The following is a 19,118-nucleotide window of genomic DNA, read 5'->3' as shown; positions in this document are numbered from 1 at the left end:
TGCGCTAAACGCGTCGATATTTTATGGAGGTTTCGCTTTAAAGGCCGCGCGGGCTTAATTAATGGAGACTACCGGTGTGCGTTCGACGACAAAAAGAAACAAAGATCTCTGCCTACACCTTTTCCGAACATCTGCGGGATACATGCGCGTTTGAAACTTTCTCGCTCGTAATGGCGCGAACTTGATCCGTAACACAGGTGATAAATAAAACTACAATATATATTTCGATTACGTAGACATTTTGCAAGTTTGGTATCTACGTTCATAAGATCTTTTATTACAATCAAACATTACAAAAGTTTAAAATATTATCAACCAAATACTAACAATAGAATTCTGATATTATAATTAAAATAATATTGTGACGATAACATGTCAAAAAAAATCTTATGGGAAGAAATTTTCAAATCCAAAATGTATCGACAGAAAGACACAACATACCATCATGACTGTCGAGATTATAATAACATTACTAGAAAACAGATTATAAAGAGGAATTGAGAAAATCAAAAGCCGAGAAAACTGTAATTATCCCAACATAAAGAAGACAAGAATATTATGAATTATAATATCTATAACAACAAACAGAAGGATACCCTATTGCTTTTAGTAAAGAATACCAAAGAATTTATAAACTTTTTAATAAATTAAGTTGGTAGCATTAATTATTTTCCATAAAAATTTTCAATAATGTATTATATATATAGTGGATTTTAATTGTAGTTATAATTCAATACATGTTTGTTTTCTTTACGTCATGATAATTACAGTTTTCTCTTTTTGATCTGTTTTCTAGTAATCTCAGTATAATCTCGACAGCCGTAATGGTATGTTGTGTCGTTCTATCGATACATTATTGAATTTAAAAATTTCTTTTTTAATAAGTTTTTTTGTGACCTATCATAATATTATTTTAATTAATATCAAAATTTTATTATTAGGGTTTGGTAATTATATTTTTAATTTCAGTAATGTTTGATTGTAAGATCTGATGAGCTTAGAGAGCAAACCAGCGAAATATATGTAATCGAAATATATGTGACAATTTGATTTATGGATTGCGGGTGACTTTCCAAGTTATAAATGACCAATTATTATGTAGAGAATATTGAAAGTACTTATGAAGCATTTTAGTATAAATTTGGATAATATTAAGTAAAGATTCAGTAGTGGTAAGACCTCGAGCTTTATAGTGTATTAAAAACTGTATCATATAGAAAATTAGTTATTACTAAACATTAAAAGATGTATTTTTACGAGAACTCAAAATGACATTATTGTAATAACAATTTTAAAACTCTGCCATGGATCATCGAGATATATCTGCTTACATTTACTAAAAATGTTGTTGAATAAGCCAGAAGCTTCGTTGTTTCTTAAAATTTTTCAAATATATATCGTAATGTGTTAATACGAATTGCATTTTAAATCCTTAAATAAAAATGTTCAATCTTAGTGACAATAGCATAAGTAACTTTTTCAAAGAAGACATTTATAAGTCTACCTTATTTTTAAACAACTTTGGATTTGTCAGACAACTTATAGATTAACAATAATAATAACACCATGTAAAATTCTTGTTACGGATGTATTTTGAAATATGCTCTCACAGAATTTTTGGACAAAGACATTGCGCTTGGATCATTTCATTACGCCGTGGACTGTTTGCTAATCGATGCGCGCGTGCTATGTCGAACTCGAAAACAAGATCGAGTGACCATGCGTAACGGCATCGACACTCTCATTTTTAAAAGAATCTCTATTCTGCCGACATTTGTCGGTTGGTTCCTTTGTTGTTAAGTTCAGTTACGGCCTCTTCGAAACTCGAAACTCAAGTAACACTACGAATATTGTTTAATTTAAGATAAGCGTGTGAGAGAAGCGTGAGCCGCATCAAGCTGAGTTACGATTATAATCAAATTTGACTTTTTACCATTGCTACGATCACTGCCTCCAAACTCGCAAAAATGCATACATCGCTAAAAAAGATGGCAAATGCATTGTGGCAATCAGACTGGTTGAAAGGTTACCTTTCAAAGCTGATTGTCGACGACGGACATTGAGCGTCCGTCACCCCGTTGTTTGAGCCGAAAGTCGGCACCATCAAACAACGCAATACGAGCCACCAAAACACGGCACAATATTTAGCGCGCGGTCGGAATCATCATAGACTTCGACTCGAGCCAATCAACTAGAGTACGGAGCAGTTGACACATGAATAAGGAAACCTCATTGGCAGAAGGTCAAGAAGTTCACGCCTTCGACCTTCGTGCGAGGAAAGGGAATTGAGATAAGAAAATTTTTTGATCGGACTCAGCTGGCGCGGCGACGCGTCTCAACCATTCTAGATCCGGCACTTGAACAAGCAGTTCGCCTATCTTTAAGCACGCGTGCGCCAATTATATTTCATTAATTGTACTTCCGTTAATTGCACCTTTATACTATTTAGAATTACGATTCTCGTGCCGACACAAATTTAATCCTTTCTTATTTTAACTAGTTTAGCCGGCAAACCTTTATAAATGTGATTTGTATCGTTAGTTGTTAGTTTGATTGTAAGCTTACTTTGGTTCCGAGCGTTCCGGTTTATTTATTATTTTAAGTAGTGTTATTGTGAATTAAATAAATCCGGCGTTCTTTATATCAAATATTTTAAAACCTCCACTCTCAGTCCTTCTCACCCTAACAATTCTTTTTAATTTTAATAGATGTTCGAAAAAACTATATCAAACTATCTGTGAAAAGCATTACACACGCTATTCTGAGTTTAAAAGTTAAATATAATTATCCCAACTTTATTGTCTTTCAATTAGAAATATTTTTAATCATTTGCTTACTAGGGATTGGGCAAGTCACTTTCCTCAATTAATTTCTTGAAATATGTTTAAAAATAATTTTTATGTGCTAGCGATATCTAGCGACAACAAGGAATGTTTTAACGTGGTATACAATTTGTACATGACGATAATTAGCGTTGTTATTATTTCATCCTAGTTGTTATACAAGTTTCACGTGCTAGAGATTTTTACTGATAGCTTTTCAAAACTATTTCAAACGATCAAACGAATCGAAATTACGTGATTACTAATAAATTTTAGATATGTAACCACTAGCTTTAATTACGTACCGTTACTTTTATTGTTAAAAATAATGATCTCTTATAAAAATATCAGCCTAGCTTGTTTTGTATAAATATTCATTCTGTATGAGTTGATTTTACATGACTTTTTAACATAATTATTTTTTTTAATTAAATAGAACGCATAAAATAGCTTTGTGAAAAAAGAAGATACTATTGAACATGTAAACTTTTTACAGAAAATTAAATTGGAAAATAACTAGTCTAAAGTATTCTACATAAAATATTTTTCCTGGAATAATTAAATATTGAAAAGAATTATATGTGTAAAATTCTATCTACTATTAAAAAAAAATGATCAAATGTACGATTAGGTTATGTAGAATATTTTATGTCACTTTTTTTAATTGTGTTGTAGAAAGATAAAATAACATATAATAGTTTATTTTTTAGGAAAACGGTATTACATTTTTTGTATTCAATAGAAAAGCATTATCTTAAATAAATAAAATTTAAAAGTTGGTTTAAAATCAAATCGTATAAAATCGGTATCTGTAAGAAACGAACACGGCTAAAACATCAAAAGCAATTATTACAGTTTTTATTTGTTCATATGATTAATCAACTTTAAAATTATGTATTAATTAAATTTCAAATTACAAGATTTTATACGACATCTGGAGCAACTCTAAAAAATTCATTTTGAGTAGATCTTAATTAACATTCTTAATTATATTCATAAGTAAAGTTTTCCCTTTGTCAGATAAACGATAGTATCTTAAATTATATTCAACAGCCATCCAGTTATATCTCTAACTAATCCTAATATTAAGAGTATTCATTCAAAAATAAAGATTGCTATCAAAACCAAACACGATTAAGTTTCTGCAAAACGATGGCCCGACAGGCACCGTCGACGATCGCGCATTTGAACATTTTCTCCATAAAAGCGCGTACAGTTGAAAGTGCATGAGCGCTCGCGGGTACACACGCCCTTGGAATCGATTTCTAGGCACTTGCACTGGGCATATACAGACTTTTAACGCGAGGGCTCGCCGGTGATTCCGCCGGGAAGCCGCCCGTAAGCTCTCTCTCTCTCTCTCTCTCTCGGGCGGGTGAAAATACTGCTCACTACGCATGCGTCGAACCCTCCTCTCGTCTTTACTATCTCTCTCTCTCTCTCTCTCTCTCTCTCTCTCTCTCTCTCTCTCTCTCTCTCTCTCTCTCTTTCTTCTCTCTTTCTTTCGTATAGGCTCTCTGTCGCTGTACTTCTCTATTTCATTTTGCACTAACACCTGACACACTACAGGGGCTTCTGTTTTTAATACACGTCCATCCCTTGACAATGTATTTTGTTTTCATCAAACTCAAACGCCTTTTTTGGCAAAAAACAAGTTTTATTTAAAACCACTTCATGTCGATGGTAACATTGTCGAACACCCCTTACATGCCTTTTGTTTATATCGGTCGGCTACCTCTCTCCGTGTGTTTCTCTTTCTCTCTCTCTCTCTCTCTCTCTCTCTCTCACGGGCGTTGGACGTCGCGACGCCCCACAAGATATATATGTTACAGCGAGCAAAACCTACCGGAGGCGCTGAAGAGAGAGGGAGCGAGGCGTCGTGCGCGGGCTTCGTTTGGCGGAGCGACGCCGCCGTGTGCGCTCAGTGCTCGCTCGGACGCGACTCGCGCAAGCTCTACGACATAGAGTTTGCTTTTGTTGTCGGTGTGTAAATCGCGTAACGTACAGTGCTGTCCTTACTGCTCGGGGGTTGACTTGATCTTTGCTCGGAGAACAAAGAAAAAAAATATTAAAACAAATACGAATGAAACCCCACGCGTGATGGGAGTTGTTCTCGCTCGTTATACTGCCGAGGAGACCGGCGACTGCTGTTTTGTCTCATGCCTTGCCGTTGTCATTGCAACAACCCTCACGACCTGCCGGTAATCAGTGCGGCGTAGATGTAGGCCCTGTACCTCTTATCCCTTTCTCTCTGTCTGTCTCTCTCTCTCTCTCTCTCTCTCTCTTTCTCTCTCTCTCTCTCTCTCTCTCTCTTCTCTCTCTCTCTCTCTCTCTCTCTTTCTCTCTCTTTCTTACTCGGTCTTTGTCTTTTCTCCGAATAAAAGTTATTTCTTATAAGTGCGATATGCGTGGTGTACAAGTCAGTGCAACGTGAAAGCCGCCAGTGATGACAGAGTAAGAGCACAGCAGCCATGTGGTGATTTGACGAAGGCATGAAGTGCGACGACGACAACAATGAAGCCAACGACTGGCTGCCAATAAATTATCATCCGGAGTCGTTGCATTAACGCGCAAATATAAAAGAAAAATTTGGATTGAAAGGGAAAAGAAATAACGATGGAGAACAATACAATCTCGTGTCAAGCCGGCCTTGTGATACCATTGTGGTATCCATTGGATGGTCTCGACACCTGGGACAAGGTGTTTCGCGGCACGGTATATTTCCTGGTGATGGCCTATTTGTTCATCGGGGTATCGATAATATCCGATCGTTTCATGGCGGCCATCGAGGTAATCACCTCGCAGGAGAAAGAATTGATAGTGAAACGCCAAGGCAAAGAGCCACAAATCATTATCGTGCGAGTGTGGAACGAGACAGTAGCCAATCTGACGCTCATGGCGCTGGGCAGCAGCGCGCCTGAAATCCTGCTGTCGATCATCGAGATCTACGCGAAGAACTTTCAAGCGGGCGAACTGGGACCCGGTACGATCGTCGGTTCGGCCGCCTACAACCTCTTTGTCATCATCTCGATCTGCGTGTTCGTCATACCCAGCGGCGAGACTCGCAAGATCAAGCACTTGAGGGTGTTCTTCGTGACGGCAACTTGGAGTATATTCGCCTACATCTGGCTGTACATCATCCTCGCGGTGTCGAGCCCCGGCGAGCTAGAGATCTGGGAGGGACTGTTGACGTTCAGCTTCTTCCCGGCCACGGTGCTCACGGCTTACGTGGCCGACCGCAGACTGCTGATCTACAAGTACCTACACAAGGGCTACCGCATGAACAAGCGTGGCGTGATCGTCGAGACGGAGGCCGGCGACTCGGACGTCGGCCTCGAGCTCGAGATCAAGGCCCAGCACGAGCACGGCAACGGCATGATCGAGCGCTACCTCGACGCCGACACGCCCGAGTCCCGTGAGTTCGAGCAGACGCGGCGCGACTACATCCGCACCCTCAAAGAGCTGCGCAAGAAGAACCCGCAGCTGCCGCTCGAGCAGCTCGAGGTGATGGCGCACGAGGAGGTGCTGGGCAAGGGCCCCAAGAGTCGCGCCTTCTACCGAGTGCAGGCCACGCGCAAAATGGTCGGCGCCGGCAATCTCAGTCGCAAGATCAGCGAGCGCGCCCAGAGCGACTTGAGCGAGGTGAAGGCCGAGCTGCAACGCGCCGAGGCCGAGAGCATCGACATCGAGAACGTCAACGCCCAGCGGGTCTACTTCGAGCCCGGCCACTACACTGTCATGGAGAACGTCGGCACCTTCGAAGTCGGCGTGACGAGGGTCGGCGGCGACCTCAACCGGCCGTGCACCGTCGACTTTTGCACCGAGGACGGCACCGCCGAGGCCGGCTCCGATTACGAGAGCGCCAAGGGCACTCTCAGATTCGAGCCCGGCGAAACCAGGAAGACCATCAAGCTGTCGGTCATCGACGACGAGCTCTTCGAGGAGGACGAGCACTTTTACGTAAGGTGAGATAGCGCGTCCAGCCTTTGTGCGTTGCATCGCGTATGCGCGCCGCGGCCATCGTCACCTTGACGATCGCTCATACAATAGATCGCTTGGATCTACTGTAACTAAGGCAGACGGCGTAGTTTAGAAGTCTCATCAATTAAATATCGGTTGTTTACCTATTTCGTTTGATGCTCGAACAGATTATAGGCCAAAAATTCCAGCTAAATGCACTCCAGTTCGAAGCTTTCGGAAAGTGCATCAAAGAAATACCGAATAGATATCTTCTGAGATTTTGGTTTTCATTCAACTGTGCATGCCCACAAATATCGAAACATTTACTTGCTAAATACGCGTACAGTAAGTAACCATTCCGCCAATGAAATAGGAATCGTGAACTGGTTTCATCTTGTCATAAAGAGACTCGATAGATTTCAATACGAAAACAGTTGTCGAAGAACGAAAATATCGACATTTTCATGACAAGTTCATGTCAAGCTTCTAGTTTTTCAGATTTTTCACAAAAATTCATCCGAAAATGCCGGACAGAAATATTTTCCTCGTTCGAATTGAAGAAAGTGAAATTACCTTCTATTTTATATTCTTTAGTCGAGCCTTCCGTTTTTTATTTTATTCTATTTTCATATTCGTGTCAGTGATTAAGACAGCGAGATAAACGAACAAGTAGAAGGCGATAAGAGTGCTCGAGAAAGGAAAAATATATCAGCGAAGTAGGTAATTTCGCTTAATTTTTTCCTCTCGTGTCCAGTGCCATAACGACTGCGACGGCGCTGGTCGACTCGAAACAATGACTGCTCTGCTTTATAAGTACGTCGACTGCGAAGTCATTACCGGAACACTTAAAGACTTTTCATGTGCGCACAGTTCATTCGATCGAGAGCGCGCAAATTATCTCATTAGCCGCTCATTTTCTAACACTTGTGCGCTGTGCATGCTACTGCTATTTGCTTCAGTCTATCCTGTCCCTATAGTTCGCCTGTATTACAATTTGAGAGGGGAAGGCCCTCGTTATATCTTTCTTGACTGACGTTGGCATTATTAGGTTCATATCTATGTTCCATTATCAAATCTCATTCACGATGAATTTTCGTCGTAAATCAAGCTAATCTCACAACATGAAATCCATATCTTAACGCTAATAATATTAAACGGTGTACCGTTCAAACGCGGCAAACTGTTTCCATTGTTCTTGTTGTTTTCTAAATTCGTAAATGAACGCCGAATCGGCGCTCACAAGGTTTAATCCATAAAACGCGATAGAAATAAACGTCATTGCCTTTACACCAGCCTTGGAAACTGTTTCCAAAGGCCAAAGTTCGCTTGAACTGGTGTTACGCGCGATCCAAGCAATCGAACACGCACAGCAGCAAAGCGCACATAAAAACGAAAACGTTAATTTTGTTCGTTTGCAGGCTGATGAACGTGTCGCAGCCGGCGATGCTGGCGTCGCCGAGTCTGGCGACAGTAATGATATTGGACGACGACCATAGCGGTGTGTTTGGCTTCCCGGAACGCGACGTCGAGTTGGTGGAAAGTGTGGGCCAGTATCCGTTACGGGTAATCCGTTACAGTGGCGCCCGGGGACGTGTTAACGTACCTTATCGAACGGTCGAGGGTACAGCCAAACCTGGCAAACAGTATCTTCACGCCGAGGGTACCATCACCTTCGAGGATAATCAGACAGAGTGAGTCTATTTACTAGTTGATTAATCGTCTATCTCATTTCGATATAAAGCTTCCTATTTATATACCTATATATGTTTAATACGTGGGAATAATTTAGGCTGGCCAAAGTACAGGAATAGTCAAGCGCACTTTTGGTACTATATGCTGGGCTAGAGACTGTTATCAGACGTCGAATAAATTTAGATATGAAGTGGTTTATATATTAAGGATTAATCTTGAAACATCGCAGATCAATCTGTTTATTTCCATCGTAAAACGAATAATGAGATATTTCCAACATCGGTAATGCTATGGCAATGTATCCCGGATCAGCAAGCGAGCGCCGTAAAATATTCGATACGGTCCGACTGCATGGACTGATTGTTCATCTGTGCAGTAAAATGCGTAGGGAGCGCGTTTTGCTTGTCTTGAAATTAAACGCGCACCCAACTCTGCCACCCTCCAGACTTCGAGGCCGCAAGGATATAACCAAGATTAATGATCTTCCACATAATTAGAAACGAAGGACCCCAGGGAATAAAGCGAGGAGTGAGCCGCGATAAACTTGCCGTCAGATTTTTTTCCCTCAGACTCTAGAGATGAAAAATTTTAATAGCTCAGCCGCGCTTCGAAATTATAATCATGTTTTGAGAATTGATTACCTACGCTTAGACGCATGTGCGTATGAATATTCATCGCGATTCAAGTGCTATTTCAAGGATTGTTATATCGGTGATGCGCGTCAGCTTAAACTGTTCGTCATGTGTGTTATTAAACGTATTCTATTTATCTTTTGTTCGCCAAGGTAATATAAGTCGTTCGTGCGAATTTGAAATTCAGACGAGCTATTTCAATACTCGTATGCTTATTTATAGAAGATCGAATACTGACAAATCGATGAGAGAATAAAAAAAGAAATTACCGCAACATCTGATCTCATCATAATCTTGAAATCCTTGTGAATTGAATAGGAAATCACGATTGATGAACTTGACGACAGCCTAGAATATCACGAAACACTGAAATCAGGGCTAGCATAGCTTATTCAAAGATGAAAATCGTCAAAGTCAAGCACTTCATTAGACGACGTGATATGAGGCTACCTTACGCTCGATAAACGCCCCAGACAAAGCAATATCAAGCGCTTGAAATCAAATATCTCGCCTCGTCGAACTCAAGCTCGCGCGAGCTCTAATTTATCGGGAAAAACAGAGAGACGGCCATTAAAAATCCTCGACATTCATAAATATTCAAGAGCGCGCGAGCGACGACTGCGACGTTGTAGTCTCCGGTTTTGATAGGCATTAAGCATGCAGGCAAATTCTTTTACTGCCAGGCTGGCGTATATACAGTTGTGAGCTTTGGTGACGTGGACTATATACGGCGCGTCATCTCTCGCTACTCGCGACGATCGATTGTTTTGCAAAGCCTGCTAGCTAGTTGTTCGATCGTTATCCCTAGCTACGTAACGTCGCGTGGTGGGCTGCATGAAAAGTCAATTATAATGTCGCTCGTTTTGAGTTCCATGGCTTTCTATGTCATGAAAATCATTCTATGAAGATGTTACGTGAGGTCTCGAAAAATCTTTAATTTATGCGAGTTAATTTGTAAATACTTTTATCTATCTATTTCCTCACATTTCGGATGTATATAAGTGACATTCCTTTTCTAACTAAGGATTCTACGTAAAAATAATCAATTATGTAAAAACTAATGTGCAGGGAATGTGAACATTTACAAAATTTTAAAAAATAATAAATTTCTGATTGTACTGTTCGTGCGAAGTATATTTACAAGGATTACTTTTTATATAAATAAATTATGGCTATTTAAAATTAATGTTTACAAGCCCATACATCGCGCGAATGGTCAATTGCGTTTGAAAACCGTGCAGCGATAAAGCATTTGAGAGACGGGGGCGGGAGAAGGAAAACGACATTTGTTTTGACGTACTGTGCAACTGTTTAATTTTACTAATTAAAGTTCTACGCCGGTAGGATATACATTAATTGGGCCATGCTCTCGTCGGTAATTAATGTACTTTATCAAATTACCCAAATCGCGAAATGATCTTTTTGAGATAATATCAGAATAGCAAGATTTAACTTTATTGCCGTTTGTTCGAAAAGGAAGAGTGAGAGAGAGAGAGAGTCGTTTTCATTCCGTTTATTTTATTGCTGTTTGAGGACAATCGTTGAAATAAGCTTTATTGATATTTTTATTTCTATCAACAAATTTCGTTCAGATATAAAAAGCAAAAATGTTCCACTTTAAAAGCCGACCCGGGTGGCCGATAAGTTCACTGCAGAATAATAATCGAAGTTGAGCTCATGTAATATCAAGAGTATAATAAAGCTATAAAAGAAAAGAAGCCACATAAAAGTAATCCAAACCAAAAAATGCTTAGCATATCGGTGGCGGCCCATACTATAGAATGAAAATATCGTCGTTTTCGCGGGCGCCAGCACTCCCGTAGTTTTAGAAGTCGATTTGCCGCCAGTCCAAAGGTGCAAAATTGCTATTGTGCGAACAGGAAGTGATATGCGTGAGTTCAAAAGTTGCCAATGTGACGTTGGAGTTTTCAAGTTTGCTAACCACTAATGATTTATCCCTCGCTTTTCTCTCTCTCTTTCTCTCTCTCTCTCGTGTGTGTATGTGTTGCCAAAGTCGTTGTCTCGATGAGATAGCACATATATATAGTAAGGTAGAAAGCATAACTTCTCGATTAATAGTTGTGGGCCATTGTGGGTTTACCTACAGTGGACATTATCTATGACTTTAGGAATATATGATCGATGTAATTTCGATTATCATAGACGGGTTAATGTAGTCTTACGAATTTTTGATCAAACAATTTATTATTTTATCGAGTATTTAGTTTAATTATTATCACGTGCCGAATATAATTGTTAATCTATGTTGTAAAATCATACCTGTAATTTCAAAGAAGCTATAAAATCGATATGAAATTTCTGATGAAACCTTCAATGATAAAAAATAATCAATTATGATCCAATAGATCGGTCAAACTTCATAAATAATCCGACAAAAACACATTAAAAAATCCAATTCTTTCACAAATCGATTAAATAAGTAGTATAGCTGTGTTATGTGGTCAGCCTTCGCATAAACGTTCGCTGACGCAATAAAATTCAAGCGGACGAATACAGTTAATCAATTAGACTGAAAATTTCAGCGTATAAATAATCGTTTGGGAATGAACGTAGGTAATTTACCACGTAATCACTAAACAAACTATAAGCTGATACTCGCGCGCGCGAATCCCCGCGGCACGTTATTACGTGACGAAAGTCAGCGCGTGTCTAGCACAGCGTGGCAAGCCGCGAAGCGTCATAACCGTCCGACCACAAGTTTAGCAAACCCATACACCTAGAAGCAGAGCAAAACGCACGTACGCTGGGGCATTTAATTGCGTCCATTGCTTGGCTTCCTTGCCAAAAGTCTATGCATCGCGTGTGAAAATTGGGCCACGACTACTCGCTCTCTCTCTTCGAAACTTTTATTGTCGAGTAATGTTCACACCACTCTACTCCAAATGCGAGTGGGCGAAGATAGTCGTGTGCTCTTCCCTTTTTTTTCTCGACGCGTAGTTTCTCCTTCGCCTCGTGAGCATTGTTGGATCTCAAGGTGAAGAGCTGTCTTTCTGTTCTAATTTTTTTTTTTTTTTTTTTTTTTTTTTTCTTTCGCATCGGTGGGGATATCTTCAGAACAAAACGAGTTTCTGGATGACTTTGAGAAACTTCTTCAGAAGCTTCGAAGAATTACGAATGAAGCACGAGGATGAAATAGCTTGCGAAATATTTTTTTCGATTTGTTCGAAAGAGAGCTTTCGGCTGCCTCCCGAATTTGATAAATGCGCGTGTACGAAAAAAAAAGTTTTAGCGCGTCGTTTTGGAAATGACGAGCTATCGCTCATCGAATGCTCGAGAAAGAGAGTCATGCGTCTCTCATCTGCGATACTATCTCATCATTCTGAAAGATTTCATTTCCGTAAAATACATATTTACGATTGCTCTTGGGAGCATAAACTCGCGATCGAACACGTGTCCGAGGCAGCAGCAGTAGAAGCTTGCACAAGGAAATCGAGCGAGCAGCCAATAGTATTTGCGAAGAAGTAAAACTGATAGGCAAGCTCTCAAATGCAGCAGAGGCTAGCTATACGCGGGGCTAGCGTGTCAATGTCAGAAGCACTTTTATTCATTTTTCGCGCGCTCACGCGCATCATTTAACATTCACTCCTTCCCCCTCGTTCTCTAGGCATTTCGCTTGACGTTATAGAGAAATTACACGCGGAGTTTACGAGCGCCTGTTGTAATGGATATTATTCCCATATCTTGTGCTTCAAACGGAATAATGTCTTTCTATTTTCTCGACAGACTCCATGGCGACTGTAGTGAACGATACGTTGCTGTCACAAACATAAACAATATCTGCACGATTTACTCATTTATGAATGCTATTTTTGTTTATTAATGGGCCTTTTAATACGATTGGGTAACAATTCAGCAAATTAAAATATTCGTTTATCTGCATATGATGTGGCTCTGCCCAGGTAAATGCTGCCACGGTCTCATCTATTTTAAAAACGTCTAAATATACCACATCCGAGACTCTGGTATCTTCGTTCGCGCTCGCGGGGACGCCACGTTGTGTCGGAACATTAACTTGCATCTTTCGTATGTTTTCTCGAAAAATAATTAAAATTTCTTTACTTTCGTTTTCTTCGAATCTGTGTGTTTCTCACGTCTCAATGAACATACTGGTCTCGGTGCAATGTGCTCTTTTCGAATGTTTTGCTACACTGTACTACAGTAACAAAGTATAATCGCTTGACCGGGAATTTCAGCTGGCGCACACCCGGGCTAAGATAAATAACTGCAGAGTCGAGAGCTGGTGTGCGCACGACGGTCACTGACGCGCACAGACAACATATCCAGACTACTCGCAAGAGAAGTGAATTAGGATAGCAAACGAAAACTGTTTTACAAATGGACGAGAAAGATTTTGACTTGACCCAACTCGTAACTATTTACGGGAAACTAATCTCTTTACTTATCAAAGGATTGTGTCGGTTTTTGCGATTGAGATTTAAATTATGTTGGATGAATACGCGTTGAAATGTCAGCGATAAAAAAACCAATTTTTTTTTCAGTTGGTAAAAATATCAAAGAAAAGTATTTTTAAATTTCGGCTGATCTTAAAAATGTAATCTGCGATGTAGTGTAATAATCTGCGAATGGGCACTTGCGTCTATAACGACGTCGTAACTGAATACTACATTAAAATATTTTCTTTCGCTTTTAACTCTTAAAAAGCGTCTTTTCACTTTGAAATAATTTTAAACATCTATCACTGGAATGTATTTATATTGACCATTACAATATTTCAATCGAACCGCTGTTCTTAATGTGTACAAATAAGTTAGTGTTAGTTAGAAATGCTAAAAAACTATCTTATGGTTCAGGCTCAAGATATTCTCAATAGACACTCTTCAAGTAGAAATAATAAAGATAATAAAGTGTACAAAATATAATTCAGATTTCTCTGTAACAAAGTTGACTGCTAGATTAACGTATATCAGATGTATAAACTCGACTGCAAACGTCAGCAAACAAATAATTCATTGATAAGTGCCTCGTTTGCAGATTTGCATTCGACTAAATCCTCACGTGTCTGTCGGCAAACACGACCTCGAAATATACGTTCAGCCAGCGTTTAGTCTTGTTGATTTTGAATGCTTAATATCTAATTGTTTGTACACTCATGCCATTGGGTTTAAGCGCTTTGAATAATACCAAATACAGATAACGCGTAAACGTTTAGTCATCTAAAGTAAATTTTATAGAGATCCCAAAATAGCTTATATCAATTAGACTAATTATGAATCACACTTGCGGTCTATAAAATCGTAAAGTTTTCTCTAGACAATCTTCGGTACAAGACAGGAGCTAGGTCCTGAAAAAAAATGAAAAAGAAAGAAAAAAAGAAGAAAAGCTAGCTGCTTCGCCAGATGTATAACACTTCAACGGGAAATGCATGAGGCCGTGGAGAGAAAGAAAGTAGAAAAAACGAACGAAAACCGAGAGTGAGAGACTAGCGGATAAGGAAACACACGAGGCGTAAGTGGGGCAATCGGGCGGCGGGAAGCCCCAGGGGTGCCTGCTACCTGCCACCACCGCAGCATTCAAACGAGCGAAAGCTAGCTAGCTCTTTTTTTTTTCTGCACCGACTACTGGCTTGATAACTCGGACCTCACCTTATGGTCTCATTATTGTTATTATTCTTCTCTTTTCTTTCGCTCACCGCTGTTTCAGATTTTTAACATTTTGTGTCCGCGCATTCTCCTTTTTTTTACGTGGACCGCAAAATTAATTGAATGCTTGGTCTGAAGGAAATACGACGATTACTTGTATATTTGACGGCATTTTTTTGTCGATTGAGTTTATTTTTCTTGATACCATTTGAATGTGCAAAATCGATTGACATTGAACTCCGAGTATTCATGTTACAATTCCACTATGAAATAATGAGTCTGTCGATACTCAAAAATGTTCTAGATGACAAACTTCCATTGGATACGTACAATGGTCGAATTACTAAAATTCTCAATTTTTTTATTTAACGTAATCGTCGATAAGCAGTCGTTGCTAATAAAACAAGAAATTTGTAAGTTCCTTTCTGGCTTATCAATAAATTTACAAACTAGATCTCTTGAAAATAAAAAATGATCTCGCCTACAGAACGTTGTTATTCTGTTCGTAGCTTAATCAATTAGGATGTTTCATTAGCAAGGACATAACTTTGTCAAATAATTTCTTTTCTGTTGCTAATTGAAATTGAATAATCAACGTAACACTTGATAATCTCATCTCCCAAGTCTTAAATTCTTTAGGAACGTGCTATAAAGGCAAGAATATTAATGCGCACCGCATCTTGAAACAACCTCGTTAACGATTAATACTCAAAAGCAGCTTGTTTTCTTGAGGGGCAAATTAGATTCTATCGTCGCTGGTAATTAACAATATCGTTGCTTGAAAAATTCAAATATCTGTCTTGTGATAATTATCGCAGTAAAACGTAATGTGGTAATTATTCAACTGTCAGCTTCTGGGTAAAGAAAGCGATGGGGATAATAAGTACTAATTAACATCACTACCGAATGTGTTATATTTTTATTTCATGCCTTGTACGCTTTGACATTGTTGATGTCTCTACGGGTATGTTCAGCCACTATATTACTGTCAATTATCGTGACTGATAATGCTGAAATTCTGCGTAGCGCGTAGTGAATTATTACAAAATTTACTCGATTCTGCTTTTCACATCCCAATTAGAATCAAACGACTTCAGATAGTTATTCAAACAACATTACCGTTGGATTCTTTTCAATGATGAGTCGACGCCAAGGCGGACAAACAAAGCTCTTAACGTAGCTCGACAAATTAATCATGTACGATAAATCCTCATCAAGCTCGTACTGTGCCTGGTCATCCTTTAATTTGTCCGAAGAGCAATAGTCCGCACTATACTCTGACACGAACGTGAAAGGATTATAATAAAAACGACGTGACGGAGAAGAACGAAGCTTCTCCTTTTCCCCAGAAAAAAACGCGAAGCTCGCATAATAAGTACAATCCCTTGGCCATTCAAGCATGTATAGAACGTCCAAGCAAAGCATAGGAAACTGTCTTCTGCTTCTTCGACGCTTCGCCCTTTAAAATGTCCTACAAGCGGCCTAAAAGTTACCTGAGCGCACAAGTTTTCGAGTTGTCGATACAAGAACTTATCGATCTTGTAATAAATTCGGAATAAATGGAGGACATTATACTGTTCTTTTTTTTTGTATTTTATAGTTTATCGAAAGAGAGAGATTAGGAAGTATTAAAACTTGTTCGTCCTCTTTTACGAGTAATTACAAAAGTAGCTACCAACGAGAAATTCTTGATGAAGTGTGTATTTTTTTATACGAGAGCTAAAACAGACGATTCTGGTATACTGTAGCGAATGAAGTATCTATTTAAAGCATCATGTTATCCGAGTTTTTCCGCCCGGCAGCATTCGCGTACTACTAGATTTTAATCGGCTCGAGAGATCAGATATTGAATGAATTGCTCGTAGAATAACATAATGTTGTTAGGTGAAGTATAGGTAGAAATGTGGTGCAGAGTAATCGAAACTATGATTAATCATATCTTATTTATTTTGCGTTCGTAGATGCGAAGTTTTGTAGCGACAGTAGAATACTCGCAGAGAAATTAGTCTGTCAACTAATTAAAAATTTATCTCGGATGGAACGGTGTGCCTTGGTTCCCGAAAAACTTTTGCCTCCGTAAGTCTAAGTCTAGTACTTATGAAAGCAAAGTCTGCTTGTTAAGAGGGAGATGATGGAAATGTGCGCGCAGCTGCGATAAAATTTTACTTGGATATACTTTGTCACGTTTTTCTTCAAGATCGATGCCATTGCGAAAATAAGTAAAGTTTCATCAACGAAGAAGATTAACTCACACGAGGGAATCTTGCAAGCGGGCAAATGGCACTTTGTGCGATGGTAAAAGAAAATTACACACTTTACCTGAAAAGAGAACGATCAAATTACTTGAAAAATTGTCTTCTGATTTGTTATTCGCATCGCCTCGCCTAATAGACTTTTCTTCATAAGCCAGCAGCTGCGTAGCTTCTTCGGAAGTTCTCAAGTTGCCTTTAAATCATATTCTAAACTTTCAAACTGATACTTCAAAAGTTTCGATTAAAACTTACATATTTTTTTCGTATATTTATATAGGTAAAAAATATGTTAAACTAATAAAAATTGAATTCGAAGCTCGCAGACTTATATTTTTAATTAATATTTCATCAAGTCGGGCATGATATTTTACAAAGTTGGTCCTCTCGAATATTTAATCAGCGTATATGAAAGTCAGTTTTTGGCCTGAAATCTGAAGAAGCTCGAAAATTCCTGGCAAACTTGGTCCGACGTATTCGGGAGGGACTGAAGAGGCTAAAATATACGTGTCAGTCGAGTAAACGTGCCAGTTTGACAGCGACATGGGAAATTGAACTTTGACAGTGTCCAGACTGCTGCCTGGCGGCCCCTCTTCCTTTGGAATTTCCCTGTTCGAGTTGAACTTTCGCAGAGTTCGCGTTGCCGTTCGCCTTTTCCTCTACACGTGTAACTCAGTTCGTGCGCTTCCTACTGGATGACCGTTCGATCTTCTATTACAATTCAGCCTTGCTGTTTTATGCATTTAGTTACTATACATAATTACACAAGCAATAAATCACTGCACATATTATAGAAAGCTGCGCAATAGTTGTATGTAGTTTTAATCATATATTATTACCGTTAATAATCGATATATTCATTGAATATTTTAGTTTACACTTGTATAAATAGAAAGAAAGAAAAAAAAATCTGTCTAATTTAACGTTTATTGCTAACTGTCAGTTGATCACATCGAACCCAAGGCGATAGATAAAACAGTCAAGACATTGTGATGCACCGGTCGAGTATCACAATATTAATAAGTACGAATTACCTTTCTAAAATCCTCCGTGTGATGAAACGTAATCCAGCATTTTAAATTTTAGAATTCTTATAAACAGCAAACCCCAGCAAAATGATAAAATCTAAAAGAAAATCTAAAATATTTTGCACTATCACATAAGTGACGTAAAAAAAAAATGCGAAGAAAGTAGTAGCAGCTTAATGTTCCATAATTCTCGCATTACTTGGCCGCTGACGCTCGGTGCGGAAATCGAAATACAATAACCACCAGATTTTCACACGCGCTTTTCCCATGTACAAGCTCAACCAGCCGACAAATCAAAAGAGACCATTTCTGTTTGCACGCGCGCGCATCATCTGCTGCATGCGAGGAGTATGCTCAAAAGTTTGAAGAATGAAAATGCGCGTATAGGCGATCTTTTATAAAGGGAAGACTAAAACTCGTGGCTTCCTTCGTCGCATGAATTAGCCATTTGTTTCTATTAGTATCTTGGGAGTGGATGATACTTTGCAAGGTACGAGTCGGAATTACTACGCATAAATATTAATTATCAGTTCTATATGTTCGACTGAGGCTTGTATTACCTAGGGTGCGTGCTCACCTCGACAAAATATCAACTGCATTGCCTTGACACGTTACGTTTTTTATGATTGTTATTTCTGTGCTACGGATGCAATTGTTACCTTACGTGCATGTAATTTCAAATCTGAATCCCGCGCACACGCGAAAACACAACGTGTAATAGATCGCTCGTTCGCTATTACGTCATCTTGATTTTTCCAGCTCAACTTTTCTTTATTTTCTCTTTCCTTACGGCTTGAAAATCATGTCAATAATATGTTATTTTAGATGCGGACTAGTAGCGACATATGAATTTACAACGGCCGTTTTAACGGCAAAAAAAAATCTATCAGAACATTTTGTATCGCATTTTCTTCCGCGAAATTTGTCGTGTATGCTATAATGAGTTTGATACATCTCCATACTTATAGCGAGTGCAAATATATTACAGCCATTCCAATGCCAGCCAACAACTTTCTTTAGTTCACCAAACATCGTCTTACTAAATCCGAGAAGAAAAAAAGGAGCGCACATGTATCCTATCAGAATTCATCGAAAAATGCTGCATTTTTATTTCGCG

General features: G+C 39.0%; 1 protein-coding gene across 3 annotated transcripts in view; it reads left to right on the top strand.

Annotated features, from left to right (window-relative positions):
- Positions 1 to 4,767: 4,767 nt before the first annotated feature.
- The window catches only part of LOC131663524 (sodium/calcium exchanger 1), a 109,444-nt gene continuing 95,093 nt past the window's right edge, over positions 4,768 to 19,118 (top strand). For all 3 annotated transcript variants that reach the window (XM_058933980.1, XM_058933979.1, XM_058933981.1), the window contains exons 1-2: positions 4,768 to 6,784; positions 8,198 to 8,470. In XM_058933980.1, coding sequence (XP_058789963.1) covers positions 5,436 to 6,784; positions 8,198 to 8,470 — 1,622 coding nt within the window. In that variant the 5' untranslated portion in view covers positions 4,768 to 5,435. The remainder of the gene's footprint in view (positions 6,785 to 8,197; positions 8,471 to 19,118) is intronic.

The sequence above is a fragment of the Phymastichus coffea genome, unplaced genomic scaffold (genome assembly GCF_024137745.1).
Source record: "Phymastichus coffea isolate CEN01 unplaced genomic scaffold, Cenicafe_Pcof_1.1 PCOF00036, whole genome shotgun sequence".
NCBI lineage: Eukaryota > Metazoa > Arthropoda > Insecta > Hymenoptera > Eulophidae > Phymastichus > Phymastichus coffea.
The sequence above is the reverse complement of the archived record's forward strand: the minus strand, read 5'-3'. Positions and strand labels throughout refer to the sequence as shown.